The sequence below is a fragment of the Strongylocentrotus purpuratus genome, unplaced genomic scaffold (assembly GCF_000002235.5).
Source record: "Strongylocentrotus purpuratus isolate Spur 01 unplaced genomic scaffold, Spur_5.0 spur5_scaffold_12, whole genome shotgun sequence".
NCBI classification, from domain to species: Eukaryota; Metazoa; Echinodermata; class Echinoidea; order Camarodonta; family Strongylocentrotidae; genus Strongylocentrotus; species Strongylocentrotus purpuratus.
Genome location: NW_022145597.1, coordinates 30,497,298 through 30,517,833, shown reverse-complemented (window position 1 = coordinate 30,517,833; position 20,536 = coordinate 30,497,298). Strand labels below are relative to the sequence as shown.

At 36.4% G+C, this 20,536-nt stretch overlaps 1 protein-coding gene across 4 annotated transcripts; it reads right to left on the bottom strand.

The window, feature by feature from the left end:
• Positions 1 to 904: 904 nt before the first annotated feature.
• On the bottom strand, positions 905 to 20,312 carry LOC100891924. 4 transcript variants are annotated; one of them, XM_030982388.1, is made up of 15 exons: positions 20,166 to 20,306; positions 18,974 to 19,171; positions 18,155 to 18,251; positions 15,748 to 15,838; positions 14,967 to 15,082; positions 13,523 to 13,730; positions 12,630 to 12,821; positions 11,602 to 11,802; positions 10,226 to 10,324; positions 9,047 to 9,154; positions 8,063 to 8,179; positions 7,210 to 7,323; positions 6,385 to 6,483; positions 2,905 to 3,123; positions 907 to 1,944 (listed from the first exon to the last, which is right to left on the bottom strand). In XM_030982388.1, exons 2-15 carry the CDS (start codon positions 19,131 to 19,133, stop codon positions 1,909 to 1,911), a joined length of 1,857 nt encoding a protein of 618 aa, XP_030838248.1. In that variant the 5' UTR covers positions 19,134 to 19,171; positions 20,166 to 20,306; the 3' UTR covers positions 907 to 1,908. The 4 variants fall into 4 exon arrangements, with proteins under 4 accessions (XP_030838247.1, XP_030838248.1, XP_030838246.1 ...); XM_030982386.1 differs by having other exon boundaries at positions 908 to 1,944; positions 13,331 to 13,730; positions 20,260 to 20,312; XM_030982385.1 differs by having other exon boundaries at positions 908 to 1,944; positions 13,331 to 13,730.
• Between the last annotated feature and the right edge of the window lie 224 nt (positions 20,313 to 20,536).

The window sequence follows — 20,536 nt, the reverse complement described above, 5'->3', positions numbered from 1 at the left end:
GATAATTGCTGTTTTTTTCCTTGATGGTGTAACATTGAACGACAAATGAAAGAGGATAAAGGAAGACGGAATAACTTATGAAAGATGATGAGACAGGTACATAGTTGATAAGAAGAGGTGATAATTACATAATTAAACAATTTTGTTAATGCATAAACGATGCACATAAATTGGAAAACACAAACTAAATTCATGTAAAGCCATTTTTAATACATGTATCTTTAAATCTGTCCACATACACAATATAGGACTTAAATTAACCATTCAATAAAGATTTATCATTTTTACATTATAAGAAAGATACTGCACAGTATAGGAAACCAGTCTACATAGAATCTTGTGGATATAGCACATTTTCTTGGTGTATTGAAGCAATATAGTTATCTTGCGGTATTTTACCCTGATATACCCATGTATATAAATGAATACAAATTATGAAAATCTATATTACACCCTGTGAATTTTACCAACATTGATTTGCAATGAAATATTTCAGAGACATACATAGAAAAAGAAGATACCGGTACATGTTTTTTATAAAGACATAATTTACCTGTATGATTTTGTATCGCAATGTAGAAAAGAAAATTGTTCATGAACCAGCCTTGTAATTGAGCGATTGTTTATCAGTAATTTCAGGATAAATTGAAACAAACAAAAATGCAGATGTAGAAGAGAAAGTTAACCATGTACCACCCTTGTACTCAGTTTTCCATTATACAGGAATATATATTTCTGATAAAGGAAAGAGGGTTATTTATTGATACAGTCAAACCTGCTTTAGTGACCACCTGTCTACAAAGACCACACTTTTTGTTTCCCTTGAAAAATGGTTTCTCATTGAAACATGTACTAAAGAAACCTGTATATAAAGACCACCTGCCTATAAAGACCACTTTTCTTGTCTCTCTTGGGTGGTCTTTATATGAGAAGTGACCAGCAACACAGACCGGAGGTATCAGTTTTCAGAATAATACAATATATATAATGAAGTACAAAAGAATATACAAAAACAAAAAAATACAAAGAATTATGCACTACACTGTATGTACTAGTATAGCCTTGTTATTATAAAAAATGATAGGTCTTTATCGAGTCAAAAGTTATCTACAAATTCAATGAAAAATTCATTTAAAATGATTTGTGTACCAACCTTGTAAAAAAATGCAGTAGTAATAACTGGTTTTTAAATGTGCAGGAATATTCTTCATACACAAAAAAACACATGTCAGATAATGGGGAATGGTTATTTACACAGCTTTGTATAAATACAGTCAAACCTGCTTTAGTGACCACCTGTCTACAAAGGCCATATTTGTTGTTTCCTTTGAAAATGGTTTCTCATTGAAGCATGTACTAAAGGAACCTCTCTACAAAGACCACCTGTCTACAAAGGCCACTTTTTGTGTTTCCCTTGGGTGGTCGCTATAGACAGATTTGACTGTAATATGAATAATTGGTCTTCGGCAAGACAAAAGAAATCTACATATTTAAAACAAATAAAAAAGAGGGTTACATAATTTTGGTATCAGCCTAGTAAAGAAAACAACAATTCCCATTCTGAAGAGTCTACAATTCAATTGACAGGCTCCTTACGGCTCATTTACCTACAGTGCAAAGAAAACAGAATCAAGCTTTAAAGTACCACTCACCCAAAAATATCATTCTAAAGATATACATAATTTCAAAATATAAAAGCAAGAATAATAGCACCTGTATATTACATATCCATCATACACAGCTAAAGTAGCATTTTTTATAAAAAATAAGCAGCATTTAAAATATAATGATGATCCTGGCACATCAAAAGCACTACAGTCTACTATTTAATAAAACAGTTGTCGCCATATCATATCAAAGAAAACCTCTATGAAGATATCCTAGTGGTTTCTGGCAAGTTCTCCTCAATTAATCTTCCTCTATTGATTCCTCCTTTAGAGACACCTGGAAGAAAGAAAAGAAGTCAAGAGGAAAACAGAGTCGTTCAATAAAGACAAAGTATATCATATATATGGATAGCATAAGAAAACACTTTTCTTTAAAGTATGGAATCACATGTAGGTGTCACCTCTCCTATTCCACTCTTTTCTTCATCTCCGTTGCTATTTATCTTTCTCTATACCCATTACATCCTCTCCCAAGGTTCTTCAACTCTTGCCAGAAACCATAATGCACCTCAGAATAGTTTTACTAGATAGATGGCGCAATATAGGTGCATTATATTATTATTATTATCATCTCCTATCCACTTTTCATCTTCTTCCTTCTCTCCTTCATCTCCTTCATCTCCTTCATCTCCCTCCTTTGTCTCATTCCCTCCCTATCTCTCTCTCCCTCCCCTTTTATCATCCTACCCTCCCTATGCCCTTCCTCTCTTTCCTTCTATCCTTAATATCCCTCCCTCTCTCTTTTCCCATCCCTTTAATACCTCTAATACAGGACTCGCTGGTCGCCCAGAGACTGTCCGTGGCAGCATTTCCTCATTGACACTTACATCTCATTCCCTCTCATCATCCTATCCCTCGCTATTCATGTTTTCTCATCCCTCTTTCCCCTTCCTCTCCTTACCTCATCCTCTCACCCTCCCTCTCATCCTTCTCTCTTGTTCCTCTTCTTCTCTCACAATTCTATTAGTCTAGCCCTCTCTCTCCTTCTCTCTCATCATCCTCTCTCTCCTTCCTCTATTCATCCTCTTCTTTCCAGGCTCCCACTCTCCTTCCTCTCTCTTCTCCCTCTCCATTTTCTCCTTCCTCTATTGCACTCTCCTCATCCTATCCCACCCTCTCTCTCCCTTCCTCTCCTCATCCTCACTCTCCTCATCCTTCCTCACCTCATCCTCACTCTCCTCTCCTTTACTCTCCTCATCCTATTCCCCCTCTCTTTCTTTCCCTCCCCATTCCTTACCTCCTGTGCACTCTGTGTCAGTCGATCCAGTGACTCGTTGGTTGCTAGGAGACTGGCCTTGGCAGCATTCCTAATCATCAGCTGGAGGCGGATCCTGCCGATGACCTCAAAGGCCTTCCTACTGACCAGCCACTGGAGGTAGAAGGAGCCAAGGCGACGGAGAAGTTGTGCGGATGGCTGGATCATTCGCTGGGGCAGGATGTTGGCCTCTGGTATACCCTGTGATGGTGAAAAGTAACACATTGGAAACGTATTATAATATCTGTTTGGAGATACAAGGGCATTAACTGTGTTAAAATACATGAATTAACACCTTTGAGGCTATAACAAAATAATAAAAATCTTATTTGCCAGGTGAAGCCTCGTCAGCATCAATGCTGTTATGACCTCTATTATGACCCCAGTAATTGCCAGGTATCCACTTACACGGGGTGGAGGGTGGCAAATGTAGAATAATGACTTGTCAAAGGATGTTAGTGCCGGGCTGCGACTTGAACCCTCAGCCCTTGGATTGAGAGTCACATGAATGAACCACTAGCTACACCACAACAACTCCAAAGTGATGATATAGTTGAATGTCCACTGATGATTTTAATTATAAGTGAACGGGATAAACTTGATCAAACATGCAATATCCTGTGATCGAACTTGCATTATCCATTTTTGGTTACACAAAAAACTGTACTGTGGGAGAAGCAAAAGGCGAATGATACCAACATTAGAGGTCAGGTGATGTGTAATTGGCCTATCAAATGCCTAGATACTTTGTAAATGTTATATAATGTTTAAAGCAAGAAGATCATGTGTCTGTAAGTATTAGATAATAAGGTTAGGGTTAGTCATAGATCAAAACAAGGCCACATTTAAACGTGCAGGCCTTAAATTTCGTCATTTTTAGGGCAAGGCCAGTTTGGCCTTGAGTACCTCATATTTTTAAGGGCACCAAGGCCAAAATATTTTTACAAAAAGGGCATCGAGGCCAAAATATTTTACAAAAAAATTGATTCTATTTTTGTTAGATGTCATGTGTATTTTATGAAACTTGTGCGGGATCAATTTCCCATGACTTTTAGCACCAGCTTCTTCACAGAATGTATAGAGGTCTACGGTACATACAAACAAGGTGGCGGCCCGCAAGCCTTAGATTTAGCAGCCAGGAGCAAGGGGCAATTTTTTTTTTAAGTTGCCCTTTGCCACGGGAATTTACCAGAGCGAGGGGCAATTTTCCAAAAACAGATAGGCCCCTTATCTAATCATAAGTTCAAAGAGAGTCTACAAATGTTATAGGTATGTTACAATGTGTGTGCTTTCGCCATGAAGGTTTCTGCCATGGGGCTGTTATGCACTATTGGAGACCAATTTGGATAGCCTACGTAAATGTGATCTTTTAATGGGTGATTAGATTTTTGTTTCCTGATTTCTATTGGATGAGAAGAATGACATTGTTATCTTTCATTTCATACTAAACTTTTTATGATTTATGTTTTCGGCAGTTTGTTTTGCTGCACCGTTTCACAAGAGCCGTGTTTAGTGCCATTCTGTACCCTGATCCCATGTACAGGATTTGAAAAAAAGTATCTAGGATGATTGGTTAACATGTGAATTTGCTTTTGGTGAAATTTCAGCAAAATCTATCGATGAGAAATATGTTTTTTTGGATGAGGAATGTGAAAATGTCACTCAAAAATGATGGCCCGATTAGCGATTTTCGTGTATTTACATACATTTTGGGGCGATTTTATGTAATGAAATAGAATCTTTCGGTCACATTTGAGATCACAACTGTTGGTTTAAAAACAAAGGAAAACAAAGCAATTAAATACATGATTTCTGTGCGTTTAAAATTGGCATAACTCTCTTATTACTGGGGCTATTACGATGAATGAGGCATCAAATAAAAGGTCTTATCAAGCTCTGTCTAATGGCATAAAGCAAGAGCTTGAATTCTGAGATTTAATTTTTTTGTAACATCCCTAAATGTTAATTTCATAATCAATAGATCGAACGATCAATTTAATAACTTTTTAATCTGAACAATATGAACAGGAAAGATTGATTAAGAACATCAAACTTGCACATTAAACAGTATTTTAAAGTAACTAAAAATAGTGATGAGCAAATGAATAAATAAATTGTCAATTTCACAAACATCGAAAGTCAGAAGGACTTGGCAAGTTTACCGGGCCGGGTATCCCAAATCAAAATCGCACCTCACACACAAACCTTCCGCCACTCTCTCGGTAGTAGGAGCAAATTTGAAGAAATTATCTTTTTAACTGTTGTATAGAAAGGTCTAGATAGGCCTAACTAATGAAATAAGATGTAAAAATGTCCTTATAGACATTCGACAGCTGGAAGTGACACGCTCAGCTCAGTTGCGTAACGTGCATTCACGAAACCAAAATCGTTCCTCGCAGACACACTCTCGCCACTTTTGGTGGGATGCTGTCGGGCTGGAAGTTTGCCAGCGAAACCGATGCACCCTCGGAGATTCGCAGCGCGTAATTTTACCGGGACTCGAAACGTTCGTCTTGGGAAGCTGGCGGGGTAGCTTTTTGAAGCGAGGTCGGCTGGTGGCAAAATGAGAGTAACTACGATCGAGAACATCGTAGGTGTTCTTAACTTATTAATAAGATAATTCTAAATTCTATTTGAGATAAAATAATAAACTAGACCTACAAACAAACCTCGACAGATCTCTAATGACTATTTGAATGCTTGTTTATTTCTCCATTTGACGATTTGTTTTCTTGATCCTGGGGGACCTGGCATTCGATTTGTACGTACGTCAAATGCATGTGCGTGCGTCAAAAGCATGCTCCATAATAATATGCATATCATGCGATCGCATGAACGTACGTACGTGCGCTAGCGCATTGCCTATATAATAACAAAGGGCGCATTTTCACGGCATTTGCGCCTTATTAAAGCACTAAATACGAAGCTAGAAGAGAGCTCGTGGGCGGCAGACTGTTCGTGATTCGTGTATTTTTACTGTTCTAATAATTTATGGGCGCATTTTCACGGAAAACACTTGCGCCTTGCCGTCTAGTTTTAGATGATTATGGGCGCAATTGGTGGTTTTATGTGCGCAAATTTAAAAAAAAGGGCACGTCCAGTTGGAAAAAAAGGCACGTCGGCCAGTTTGAAAAAAAGGGCACGGCCTTTTTGGCCGTGAATTTATCTTTTTGGGGAGGGCACTGCGGCCAGTCATAGGGGCATCGACGGCCTGGCCGTCGATGGCCGTCGATTAATTTAAGGCCTGAACGTGACATGGTAAAACTTTTTTTTTAACACTGCCATGGCAAATATAACATGACATAATCATTCACATTTCTGCATGTTATAACACAGATAACTGAGCATTTGCAGAGCCGTTGTTGCATATAGGAACTTTGTTTCCATGGTTACTTGCCATTCACAAGCAGTATGGTATTCATTTTGCTGCAGCAGATTTTTTAAAACAAGTTTTGAACGTACCTCCAGCTGTATGTGAACAAACTCATCTAGTTCTTCCTTCTGTTCAGACCAGTCTTCACCTGTCCCTTCCATCTTCTCTTTCATCTCAATCTCCACCATCTAAAACACAACAACAAGTTATTTTAACACATTTGTGGCTTACACCCAGTAAATAAGATCGATTGATCGATCTGTATTAAAAAAACAAGTCAGAAAAAATCTTGGAACCAGCGGGACTTGGACCTGCATCTACTGCTTGCTTGGCAGCGACTCTACCACCAGGCCATCACTGGTCGATCAATCGATCTTACTCACTGGGTGTAAGCCACAAATATGTTTAAATACTTTAAATTTCTCCCAGGAAGCATTACATTTATAAAAGAACAAGAAGTGTTCTTTGGTTTTCAAGGAACAATTGCAGAATACACCACAACACTTACAAGCATCCTTAGCCCTAAACCTGACACTAATCCCAATCCTACCCTTAACCCTGACCCTAATCCTGACCTTAACTCCGAACCTAGGGCCTAAACATGACTCTAACTTGAAACCTGACCCTAATTCTAAACCTAACATATGCTTATCCTAGTTCACTGTACACATGTGTACATAGGTATTGCAAAGGGTGCTACACAGAATAATTTTTTCATGAGATAATGAAAAAATGAGTGTCAAATTTGAAAGAATATATATATATATATATATATACAATTTAAATGACAAAATCATATGGTCATGATTTAAAAGTCGTTATTTTTCTTACCTGTTTTGTGTCAATTATCTTATCTTTTTTTTGAGTATTTTTTCATGAGATATGCAAAACTAAACTTTGACCCGGCATCTCACCTCTGCTGTTTCCTTGATGATAACTGGAATGTTGAGGTCTAGATGGTGTGTTTCACAGAGGTATCTGCATTCCACCTCTAGCTGGTTCAGTGATGCACATGCAGAATTCAAAGCCTGCATGATATTAGAAAGTTCGTAACTTGAGATATACCATATTCCTCAAAATAATTCAGATTCAGCCTGAAATATCATATAATCGGCAAATACAGATACAGTACACCTCACTTTACTGTCTATATCGTTTTAATTTGACATTTTCATCAATCAAATCTGGCCATGGACAGCTCAACAGCTGTATTTTTTTCCTAGATCATGTTAAATTTCCCTCTGCTCCAGTTTAGAAAGAAACAGATTATAGGTTCGGCTGAGTGCTGATTTCGACACGTTTTTAACAATGGCCAGTGTTCAGTAATCCATGATCATATTTCGATAAGCGATCTATCACATCAAATAAAATATCATCTATCATTTTGAATTGATACATTTCATCAATTTCCATTGATTTTCAAAATATTGAGGCCTATATAGACATTGGTTTTCTGATTTTTCTCACTCACACAGTGCATGTGATAATACTACAGTGCATTTTTCAAAAATGAATGTTTCTTCCAAAAATATAATTTAATGATTATGAAGTCATGGAATACCTTTTGCTGAATTTGTCAATGTTCTCACATCATAAATGTCAAGACAGATATTTCTATATAATATTGAAATTATACTTTTTGTAAAGCACAGCCATACAAGAAAACAATTAGCAATCAATAAAGCACATGAATATTGTATTATTGATGGGGGGGGGGGAAGGATAATAATGAACAATGACACTGATTTGAAAAGCTGACTCATTTACCTCTGTCTCTAAAAAATCCATGATTTGTTGATGAACAGTGTTTGGTGTGATTTGTTTGAGTTGAGCTTGGAGTTGCTTGAACCGTGTGTCCATGTCCATGTAGTATCTCTGTTGACACTGATAAAAACAGTTTGAAAACAAATCAAAATGAATCAGCTGATAAAGAACCAACATGAAATACGCAGGTTAATGTTGTTTTTAAAAAAATGAATATTCAAAATTAGATTATAGAGGTGTTGTGGTCCAGTGGATAAGTCTCCGGACTGTGCATGAACCAAGGTACAGGGTTCGAATCCCTGCCACAACACTAACATCCTTTGGCAAGATGGTAATCTATATTTGCACACTCTACCCAGGCGAGGTAAATAGGTACATGGTAGGATTATTCCTTGAATTGTACTGAGCACTGATAAGGGCTGTCGAAGCCAAAGCTAGTGTAATAATTACCAACGCTCTTTTTATTATCATAATGTTCTATTCCCTATACAAGAACATATTATTATTATACTGTTTAGGTATTAAAATGGGACTCCCCCTCCCCTGCACTCCTCCACCTCCTCAACAATCCCCTATTCCCTCTCCCAATCCTTCCCCTACATTTCCCCCTTGTCATACACTCACCTTCCATCACAACAAACCACATATCTTGATGATCGATGGCCAAATGACCTGGGCCCTGTTTTATAAAACTTGTTATCAATAACAAGTACCAATATCTCTTATAAGCTACTGAAAACATGCCATTTGATTGGCTGAGAGCAAATTTGTCATAGATAATTAGCATTTTTTATTGATAACAATTAAGTTTTATGAAACAGGGCCCAGACCTGATAACCTGGCCTGAAGTTGAGAGCAAATATCTTTCCGGTAAGATATAAGAGTAACCATCAGAGAACAAAGATGGGTCATTGACCCCTTCCCTCCATGTCCCCTTCACAAATGTAGTCTTCCCCATTCCCCCTTCCTTCACAGGAATAAACGTACCTTGAGAATGTTTTTGAGTAATATGACTTGGCCTTGGGTTTGAGGGTGGAGTTCTTTGAGACGAGATATGACCGCTACGAACACAGACAGGTGATGGGAAAGCTCACTCTACAATTAAGGCAAACAAATAAATATACATGTATCAAAAACGCACAATCAGGGCTCATATAATTAATCATACTCATTATATCAAATCCTTAATTTTATCAAAGTGACCAGCAATCTTATAATAAACAGACAGGTAAAAGATGTAATTCTCTTCCTTTTGTGTAATATCAAATAAATACAGAGAATAAGAGAAAAAGATAAATTCATTCATTTAACAGGTTGATTAATGCTAAAATGTACAAAAATGCATAAACCAGTCTTTCTTGAGAGACTATAGTTTATACATTTGTATTATTATGTACCATCTTCATGCATTCTAGCATATCTTACCCCATTGAATATATGATTTTTTTACAAACCTTTTTTCCCATTTCTATAGAACCAAACCAAAATTTATCTTGCACAATAGTATTAAGTAAACAGGATAACACAGCCAGTTTTGTATAAATCAAAGTTTTGCTAAGGTTGTATTCTCAAGGTTGTTTCTGTGTGCTATGCAAATTGTAAATTTGACCATGACTTATTACTCACATGGGGAAAAACCCTATTCATATTCATATTCAAATTTATTGTCCAATGATTGGAAATTTGTTTCATTTGCATGTCAGTACAAGATTACAGATTATAAACATCAATAAGATACATATGGGTACAGAGTAGAACATTTAACTTGGACATAGGTAACAACAAATGCGATAGTTCAACATGCAGACTAAAATTCGATTCATAAATTCAGACTAAGTAGTTAAATTCAGTTCAAGTTCGGATTAAATTCATTCGCAATTCAGATTAAATACAATTAAAAACTTAAACCAATTCAATTCGTAATTCAGATCAAATCCATTTCAAATCCCGATCACATTCAATTCGTAATTCAAATTAAAATATAATTAACAAAATCAAATCACATTCAATTTATAATTCAAACTAAGTAGTAAAATTAAATATCTTAATTCGGGTTAAATTAAGTTCACAATTCAAATTCAATACAATTCAATGTATGATGTAATCTATCATTGCTATTCCCCAAGCAAATTTTGCCAACATCATATTATTCATTGAAAAGGTTACCTGATATTTAGTGAGCTGCTCTTTATTGTGCGAGTCTGGTTCAATTGTGACCTCAGGACCTCTCGTTTTGGCCTCCACCTTAGCCACAGTCTCCTGGAACTGTAAATATGAGGATTGTTTGAGAGAAGAGAGGAGTAATCAAAAGAAAGGAAGAAACAGAGGAAATTCTATGATGGCCGGGAGGTTAAAATCTAATCTAATTCAATTTGGGTCTCATGCTCTTCATTATTTTTGTGAGCACACTTTATGTGTGCATACATCAACTGGTTTACTCACACAAGTTGCTTTTAAAACTAATGATAATGCATTTACATTTACATCAACTCTTTATCAAGAACTTATTCGAAGCTCATATTCTGAATAATGCATAAGTTTTTTTTATTTTTTGAGGCTTTCATTTTTGTGAATTTCATGAAAATATACTGACAAGTGCATATTGTACGTAGCAATTATTAATTATCGTGAAAACAACATCTGTGTCCTTGTCATTATATCTGTATGCAAAAAAAAAAATCAGCTTAAGCAGTGTAGCATAGCTGCATTAAAACCCTCAATATACACGAGCTAAGTGTTAAGTAAAGTTTTTACTTAAATTGTACCAATCGCGTAAAGAAATAAAGAACTTATGTACAGCTAGAATGTATAAAATCAACCTAAAAATATAATCTGGTATTATATGTGGTAACAGATACCGGTAAAGAGTATGAAGAAAATAAAGAACATAAAACATAGCGCATGGACCCGGGGGCTGAATTGGGCCCGTATTGCATACAAGCACATATGTGTGTGTTGACTAGTCTCAAAAAATTGTTTTTATGTTAACCAAGAGTGTATTTAAAGATAAACTCCAGTTCTGGTAAAAAAAAAAAAAAATTAATTCTCACAGAATCAAACGAAACTTACACTGAATGTTCAAGATTACAAATAAATGACATCTGCCGAACAATTTTGGAAGAAAATGTATACTGGCTGAGTAATGAGCATAGAAAGACAAGGAAATCAAGGTAGTACTAGCCCCGACACCATGTATGTTGTCCCATATATAGCTTTCTGTGTACAGTGCTTTTAACTTAATTAACCAAGACTGGGCCAAGTTTCTTATCATTTTGATGATTCCAGAACCTTGCAGTACACACCAATACTTATATGCTAGATGACCTTTTCTGATCGATCCAACAACGTTTCTTTCAAAATGCAATCGCATGACCATAACTGGTCTTTATCTTCAAACTACAATCTCTTTGTAGCAGTAATAATTGAAGCAGATATTTCAAATACAGTACAGCAGCATGGAACCGGGCCCTTATTAAATCAAGAGCAAAACATATTTTTGTTGATTTTTGTTGGTACACTGTAATTTCCACCAATCAACTGACCTCGGGAAGCTGATGGTCAATCTTTGACCGTATGCTCATGATATCTTGATAAATGGCCATCATCTGTTCCCAGCAGAGATTGACCAAGCCCTGACCTTGGGTCAATCGCTGGTACTCCTGGACCTGGATGATTTGGAGCTGGTCTTGACAGGGTTGGCATACTCGTAGGTAGAGACGATGGTCAGGTTCAACCTCGGGGCTCTGAGTGAGGAGTATACATTCAAGATTCAAGATTTTATTGTCCATATATAATACAGAAATTTGTTTTCCATTGGTGTATTAACACAAGACAAGAACATGGTGTCGTGTGCTGAAAGCCAGAAGGGCGTCAAGACTCTATAAGAAAAAGTCTATGAGCAGGTACGGTCCTCCGGCTTTCTGCACAAAACATGACAAGACTATGACTTATACATAGCAAGCATTTTAAATACAATTCTGAATCACATCATGAATAAATTCAGGTATGAATATAAATGTGAATATGAAAGTAGAATAGGAGCAGCATCACAATCGAAATACGAGCTGTAGGAGAAAGTAAAAGAGAGCTCAAGCTCGAAGGACTGATAAAAAAGAGAAATATAGAGAGAGTTGGTAAGGGTCCAAAGGGAAAGGGGAGATAAAGAGAAGAAGAGATAGCATAATATCCAATCAGTATAGGGAACATTCATGAACATTTTTAAGCCCTGAATGTATATCTACACACATAAGATTTGACTTGATAGAGAAGTTTCTCTAATACTTCCCTAATGCTTGATCTTATATCATTTCTTATATTCTGATGAGTAAATTTGCCCAAAATATCATCAAATTTAAACAAGAACACTCTAATATTCTAAATTTTCACAAGAAGAGGGTACCAAGTCATTCTGACATTGAAATATGAGCCTGGCCCAGGTTTGTGCACTCATTCAATTTACACACAATACATAATTTTGTACATGAAAGGTGACATTTTGAGGCTTGTAAATATAAACTACTATAAATGTTGACCTTTTATCAGTTCAACTCAGTTTTGCATGAACACTCACCCCTACAACTCTGATGAGGGCCCAGCGAGCATGAGACCCTGCCAGGGCCTGGTCCACTGGGTCTGGTTTGTAGAGGAGCAGGTCCAGCGTGGACTGGGCCTTACAGACCAGCTTACCACAGACACGGCAGTTGTGCTGTTGCTCTAGGGCTGGGTATGGACGATCACAGCACTGGCATGCAGCTCCCATGCTCTTGTAGTGGAAGGAAAGGATGAATGGAGAGAAGATTTACAGAGGAGGTTCAAGTTGTAGTTTTATATTTTTGAGCCTTTTCATTCTTTTTATTCTTAAATAGACAGAAAAAATCATATAACAATGAAATATGCCTCAGAAGTGCTCTCATACTTCAAATATGACTTGAAAAATTAAAAAAAAATAGATATGTGTCCTGTGCTTTCTTATGGTTTGCAATTTTCAGCAAGATATGTTTTTATTTGCCAAAATTGTCATGACATCAAAACCTCATGACATAAATATACTCCCATTAAATACATGACCAAATATTTAGAACAACTCCTGGAGAGCTCCCCTTACTATGACATTTCATCATCGGTAATAGTAATATTAATAATAATAATCCGTTTATATAGCACTTAATACAAAAGTCTCTAAGCGCTTTACATATATAGTAGGTAGGCAAGGAGCTTTCCGGTAGGCAATGTGATCTCCAAACAACATTTATATACAGAATTCTAACTAACCACCCAAGTAGGAGGCTTCTGCCAATCTGGGACTTCTCTTTTCTTCCATGTCTCCGCTTTCTGGAGGTCTGTCACACCCTTCTTGACCCGCCCTGGTACCTCGGCCACGCCCTTGGCAACCCTTCCAGGAGCCTTGGGGAGGTCCATCACACTCTGTTTCATCCATCTTGGAGCGTTCTGAATCCCGCTTACCCCTTGCCGCATCGCAAACATACCCTTGAAGAGCGACGATGCCAGCAGCTCCCGGTGCTTCCGGACTTGGGGCGGGATGGCTGCAGTTGGGTCCTCTGAGGCAGAGGATGTATTTCGAGGAGGTCGGGTGGAAGGGGTTGGGGGCGGAGGCTTGTAATGGACTTCAAAGCCCTCTACCAGGTTCTTCAGATTGCGAAGAATGGGCGGTCTGAGGAAGGAAGAGACAGATGCTTTCAAATCACATTAAAACAAAGGGACCATAAGTTTATCTCTTAGATTTTGAACCCAAATCTTTCCATCAAATTGCCATCTTTTACACTCACCTTAGCATTATAACAAAGCATAACATAGTTTGGAGAGCACTTAATTCATAACAATTTTACAGCTTTCGTCAAGTTTGTTATCATCAAATCAGAAAACACTGATATTCAGAAAATATAGGAGAATAAAAAACAAAAAGCAGACAAGAATAAGAGTATGTTTATAATAAAAGTAGGAAGGATCAATGCATATTTCCAAAAGGGTTCCCAATAATTTAATTTACAACAGCCCCTGTTAAAAAAAATAATATGAATGGTTCAGAGCTAGGGTTTGGGGCCATGTTTTTTTTGTAACTTTTCTTTATTCTTAGTAATAGGACAGCAAGAGATCATATACCTTTCCCACAAGGGTCAAAACTGGTTTGTACGTACCAGGGGGTGTTTCACAAAGATCTTAAGTTGAACTTATCTCTAAGTTAGACTTAACAATTATGGAAAGCCGTTAGCATCATTGAAGATATTTTGTAAAAGTTATTTCAAGAGGCATAAAATGTTGATTCAGGTCATTCATATTGTCTATTATCAAGGAGATTTCATGTTCTTGATATGGAATTTATGAAAAGTCTAAAATACTTGAATTTTTGTTTTTGAATATATTTTACATGGCTCTCCATCATATTTAAAGAGAATGTTGAGTTCTGGCCATGTGATTGCATTGTCAAAGATACAGTATGGAATCGATCAGAAAAGTTTGATCATCTAGCTGCTTTCTAGCATATATTGGTGTATACTGCATGGTTCTGAAATCATCAAAATGATAAGAAATTTTACCCAGTCTTGGTAAAGTTACAAGCACTGTAGGCCTACACAGAAAGGTGTATATGGGACTACATGTATATGTGGCATAAATATCTGTCCAGACTTTTATCCTGTTAGTGTTACATGCAATATTTAGAATATTAAGGCATTTGAAGAGCCCTGCTTTTTAAGGAACATTTTTAATCTGATGTTCTTCCACACTTGCATAATAACAATGATAAAGCTCACAAATTGTTTTTCACCCCTTCCCAGAACTCAACCTTCTCTGTAAGTCCAACTTAGAGTTAATTTCGACTTGGGATCTTTGTGAAACACCCCCCAGGACCCTTACGATAGCTGAAGTGTGTGCCCTGTATGATACATACCTGGTCAGGACTTTGCTCTCTAGATGCTTTGCTGCTCGCCATCCTTCAAAGTAATCCGTTTGGGTTCGACTGAATCCCACGGTTTGAGGTTCATAGTAGTAGCATTTCTCACACACCTAATCATACAGATATCAGTGTGAATATACAGGTGTAATAATAATAATAATAATAATAATAATAATAATAATCTTTTAATGTCCACTCCAAATTTTATTAAGTTAAACCGAAAATGGAAATTCTTTTTGCCCAATTGATCGTGAGCCCGGCAAACTGAGCAGCGCCAGATCGACGTTGCTCTATCCCTTAGTGTATACTTATATGGAGAATGAAAGTTCCTTATTCATAACATTTTATGGGAAAAAAAATCTAGTTGAATACTTTATTTGTAAATATATCTCTACAGTGAAAGCAGTGGATGCACATGAGTTAGGGCAACAGTGTTCTAGTACTTCACTTTGGTGCATTTTCCTTTAATGTTCTCTTCACATTATTTTTACTGTACATATATTCCTCTTCCTTCAGAGTACTTTATCTGTTCTTCTTTTTAGATGAACAAAATAACATAATGATAACAATAACGATGAAAGTAAACAAGACGACAATAGAAACAAAACAACAACAACCAGGGACCCGTTTCACAAAGCCTGTTTTCAATGACAAATGACTCAAATCAGTGACAAATCTGCTGATAACCAATCAGAAGCAAGGATTTCAGTAGCTTATAACAAAAACTGTCATTAGCACTGATGACAAGTTTTGTGAAACGCCCCGCAGCTCTCACCTTGAAAGGCCAGCCATTGGGATCATATGCTGCATTTGGAGAAAGCAGTCGCTGGAACTTGGTGCACTGTGCACAAAAAATATTCCCACATCTGCAGTAAGAAGAAATAACCACAAATAAAATAAGAAATACAGAAATTCAATGGTAAAAGAAACAGTGAACAGAACCCTGATTGCATGAAACGTTTAACAGTAATACTGGCAATTCTTGACAAAGTCCTTTTGCGAAAGACACTGAGAAGACAGAGTAATACCAAAGACACAAGTTCCTTGATCAACACACTATGTTATTATGCTTTCCAAAATGCGTTTTCAAATAATTTAAACTAGATTTTACTTTGAATGATTCAACAACTTTCATTTCTGCCTCGAAGAAGTTATGGTACTACCTTTATAATAGTGAATTAACATGCTTTTATTTGACATTGAATACAAATTCTAATGAATTATTTGAATGTTTCCATATATGAAATCAAAGGATACATCTATGTTTGGTATGTTGTAGAGTGTTCAGGATATGTACCCTGCATCTACCAACAATTTGCTTTTATCCCCTATTATAGCTCCTTTGTTGTGCACATTTGATCAATAAAACAACAAATGAAAACAAAATATTCAAAGAAACACCAAAACAAGCAGCATTGATATTAATTTAGGCATGCATGATGTACACACACACACACTTATATGTGTATACCCACCACCACCTGCCACTGCTCCAGCCATGAATGATGATTTGAATGATGATAACAAGCATGGTCCTATAAATAAATAATATCAATAATATAATATCAATAAATATCACAACATTTACACATTGCCATATTTTTCTAAGAGATGATAGATAAAGAGAGAAAGAGGGAAAAGCCGTCTTTTGCTGATGTATTTTGTATATTGATATTTTTTCCTTAGGTCCTAAGGCTCCTTCAGATAAGATACAGTAACCCACCACAAAAACATGTAAATAAATTGGAACTACACACAACCAAGATCATCCATGCATTTACTTAGCTCTATATAAGATACAGATAAGTCCAGCATATTTACATTTAAATCATCATATTTTTTAAATGCAGCAGTTTTGCCACATCATATTTGGTAGGGTTATATCAACATGATGTAACTATAAAGTTTGGGCAAAAAATATGACGGTGTCCATGTAACGTAGGTATGAGATCTTCTACTACACATGGGAGATGAATGTATCTGTTGAAGATTTTTATGCAGTGAATAGTAGTGCCCTGCCACAATCGTTCCTGTTTCAGTAGCTATTTTTCAAAATCATTGCTGAATACACATTTCTCTTTTTACCACCGTTACTTGGACACCATATTCATATAACATTACATAAACGTTGGGTTCATAATATTGATTCACCATGAAGCTGAGTACTTCTGAAGATAGTTGGCAATGCTTTTTATGCAAAACTCAATTTGAGCAAACATTGTTACAGTCAATAGGAGACATAGTTTCTCACTTCTGGTATGTCACAAAGAGTGCCCCAACTTTCTGGACGGACCCAATTATCAGATATGTACCACATATACCATCTGAGATGTAATATGTAATGTAATTTTATGAACAAGGTAACATGGATTTGCTTTATGACTGCAGTAGATATGTATATGAATAACATGCATCCTTTCAAAGTGAAAATGTAAGAGGAATATATGAAGTGATATTAAAACTGTATATTTTTCAATGATGTAATATAGGAAAGAGGGCATGGTGTGAGCAGAAGAATATATGGAACAGAGATAGTAAGAAAAGGAGAGAGAAAGAGAAAGAGAAAGAGAGATGATAAAGAGAAAGGAGACAGAGAGAGGGGGAGAGAGAGAGAGAGAGAGAGAGAGAGAGTGAGGGATCTGGGCTTCAAGAGGGAATGCCAAGACACTACTGATAAATTAAAGGAAAGGAAACAATCTAGAAAATGGTAAGCATTGGTGTAATTGACACAATGATTTTAAATACAGGTACATGAAAAGAAAATGATTCAAATGAATATTGTAAAATGAATCTTTTCATAAAAAGAATACTTTGAAAATGAAATGTGCAAGCATTTTTTGTTCTTCTTCCTCAAAATGATAGTGGGCACCTGGAAGGATAAATTCCTTGAAATACAGATTACGCACAATTAACAGTTGCTAGAGCTAACCACATCATCCAATTTAAACTTTGGCAGAAGCAAATTAATTACTGGTGTTCTGCACACAGAAATAGGTATATAGGACTGCAGACACATTTGAAGAGTGGTCCAATCCTTTTCAGGGGACATTTCTATTATGATATTCTTTCATTTGAAATGGCATAAAAAGAATGAGAAAGCCCACAACTTATGTTTCATAGTTTCATCTTTACCATGCAGCCAGACGTCTAACTTATTTTTAAAGATGTGAATGTCTACATACCTTCGACAATGGTGTTTAGACGTAGCCCACAGGCCTCTCTTGCATACCGGATTGCTACAGACATGACACTCAGAACTCTTCTTCCAATGAAGCCGAGCTGTCGATGTTTACAACAAAAAATCGACAGACAAATATTGAAAGGTACTCAGGCATGTAAGTAAATTTTTTAATATAAATGATGAAACATATCTACCATATTTATTTCACTCAATGATACTTTTTCCAGTGGTGAATTTGTTAAATAAATATGTCCTTCGTAGATTGAGAAATTGTTTGCCTACAATTATCCCTAACTAAATATTTTTTTTTACAATTTGAGCATTTTTCCTTTTTGAATAAAATCCCTAGCTGTGCTTTATAAATGTTTTAATTCTTTGCTTACTAATACTCTGCACCGTAGATGTTCATATCGACTCCAACTATGGACAATCCTCAAATCCTTGCAAAACCAATTTGAAGCCAAGATATTTTAGATAATTCACAATTTTGCATATATATATATATATATATATATATATATATATAGGCTATAGAGCCAGAAAGAGAACTCTGACACAAGAATCACTTTAGTTTCAAAATTGTTACTGTTTATTTTCTGATCACCTTCAAGAACAATTTGACAACTTGGCATTAAAGGGGCACGTTCCCGCCAGTGTAGTTATCGGAACATGCCATCTGTGTAAGAGCCGTATTCTGTTGGTGTCAATAGGCAGCTATAGCACCGTCCACCAGCGCGTATGTATTTTGAACGCCCTCTGGAATACGGGGAACATGCCCTTTAATTGGTTTCCAAATCAAACTGAGAATGTCTTTGCTTACTAATATTCTTCACGGTGGATGCAGGCATCTCAAATTCTGGACACTCCTCAAACTTTTCTAGACCTTCCTGGATCAAGTCCCACTCATCACTGACCTCCGAAGGGACCTTTGACCCCTTGTGACCTTCAAAAAGTCTGGTGAGTGCTGGGAAATTGAACATATTCAAGCAGGACTAAAGCAGATCCTTTCTATCAGTGTCTAAAGTAATGGAGATTGGAGGAAGAAGGAACATACAATTACAAACAATTTGGAAAGTACATTCATGGTTCTTAAGTGAATCGAAAATATTAAAAAAAAAAAGAAAATTGACAGATTAAATGAGAAATTATTCAAGACATGCAATGATGCAACATTGTAAACTAAAAAAGCAATTGTGTTGTTTAAATTTCATTGATAATATGGTGAAAATACGCGCAATAGGTAATCTTCAGCTGAAATAAACACAGCAAAGTAGGAATGGTTCCATTAGAGGGGACAAACAAGCCCAATTAAGACACCAGCATTACCAGGGTTGTACTAGTAATGCTCACTCTCCCGGCCCAGCTTACAATTTTCAGGATAATATAGGGCTATATTTCTGTGCCTACAATAAATGTGAGTTAAAAGTATAGAAGAAAAATGCAGGAAAGGCCTGAAAATTAGAAAGAGGTCAAGCATCAACTTTGTAATGTGATCTGTTACGCTCGAATATAACTCACGTAACTATACTGTATGTATGTGTCCACCTGTACTTTTTATCTTTCTTTTTTATGTTATGTGACATTTGAAAGAAAGATGAATAAATATCTTCTTATCTTAACTTATTATCTTCTTATCTAACTCATTAAGCATGTCTAAAAATTTAAGCATGTCTAGAAATTAACTCATTCAGCTTAGATCGATCTATTACTGTGATAATGATCAGTTCCCTTCTTATTTATTATGTACATCAAGAAAATGACAAGATAATGAGAGTCAATACTATACTTCATGTACTCATAGAAGATGCTAAGCTAAGCTAAGTCACATGCATGTAGATGATTGCATATGTAGATGATGAGCTGAGCTGAGTAACAAGATTTGTCGGGGGCCCGTCTGTGTGGGCCCTCCCGCCGCTCCCGCCTGCGTGGCCGTGGGCGTGGAGGGCTGCTGCTAGCTGCTCAGCTTAGCTCTAGCTCAGCCTAAGCGCAAGTTACATTGACGATAATTTTACCTACTGCGTGTTCTCCAAATGTAGCGAAACATTCAAATGAGATCTTTAAGAAGTATAAAATCACATATAACTGCAGATAAAAAATTACATTTACCCCATACAGCATACAGTAACACTAACAGATGCTAGCGCTTATTTATGTTTACTTCCTGTTTCATGGCACAAGAGGGCGTTTAGGGGGCAGTCGCTCAGGAATAACTTTTTTTCCTCTACTGTTATTTTGATTATACACTGATACATGCAAGACTTTTTTTCCTTTTTTTTCCCTTTATGTTCATTGATTAATGTAACTTATGAAATGTCTTGTATTAAAGAACTTGTTTTATATTGCTTATCTTGATAATTTCTTGTTATGTGAATTTTTTGCTATG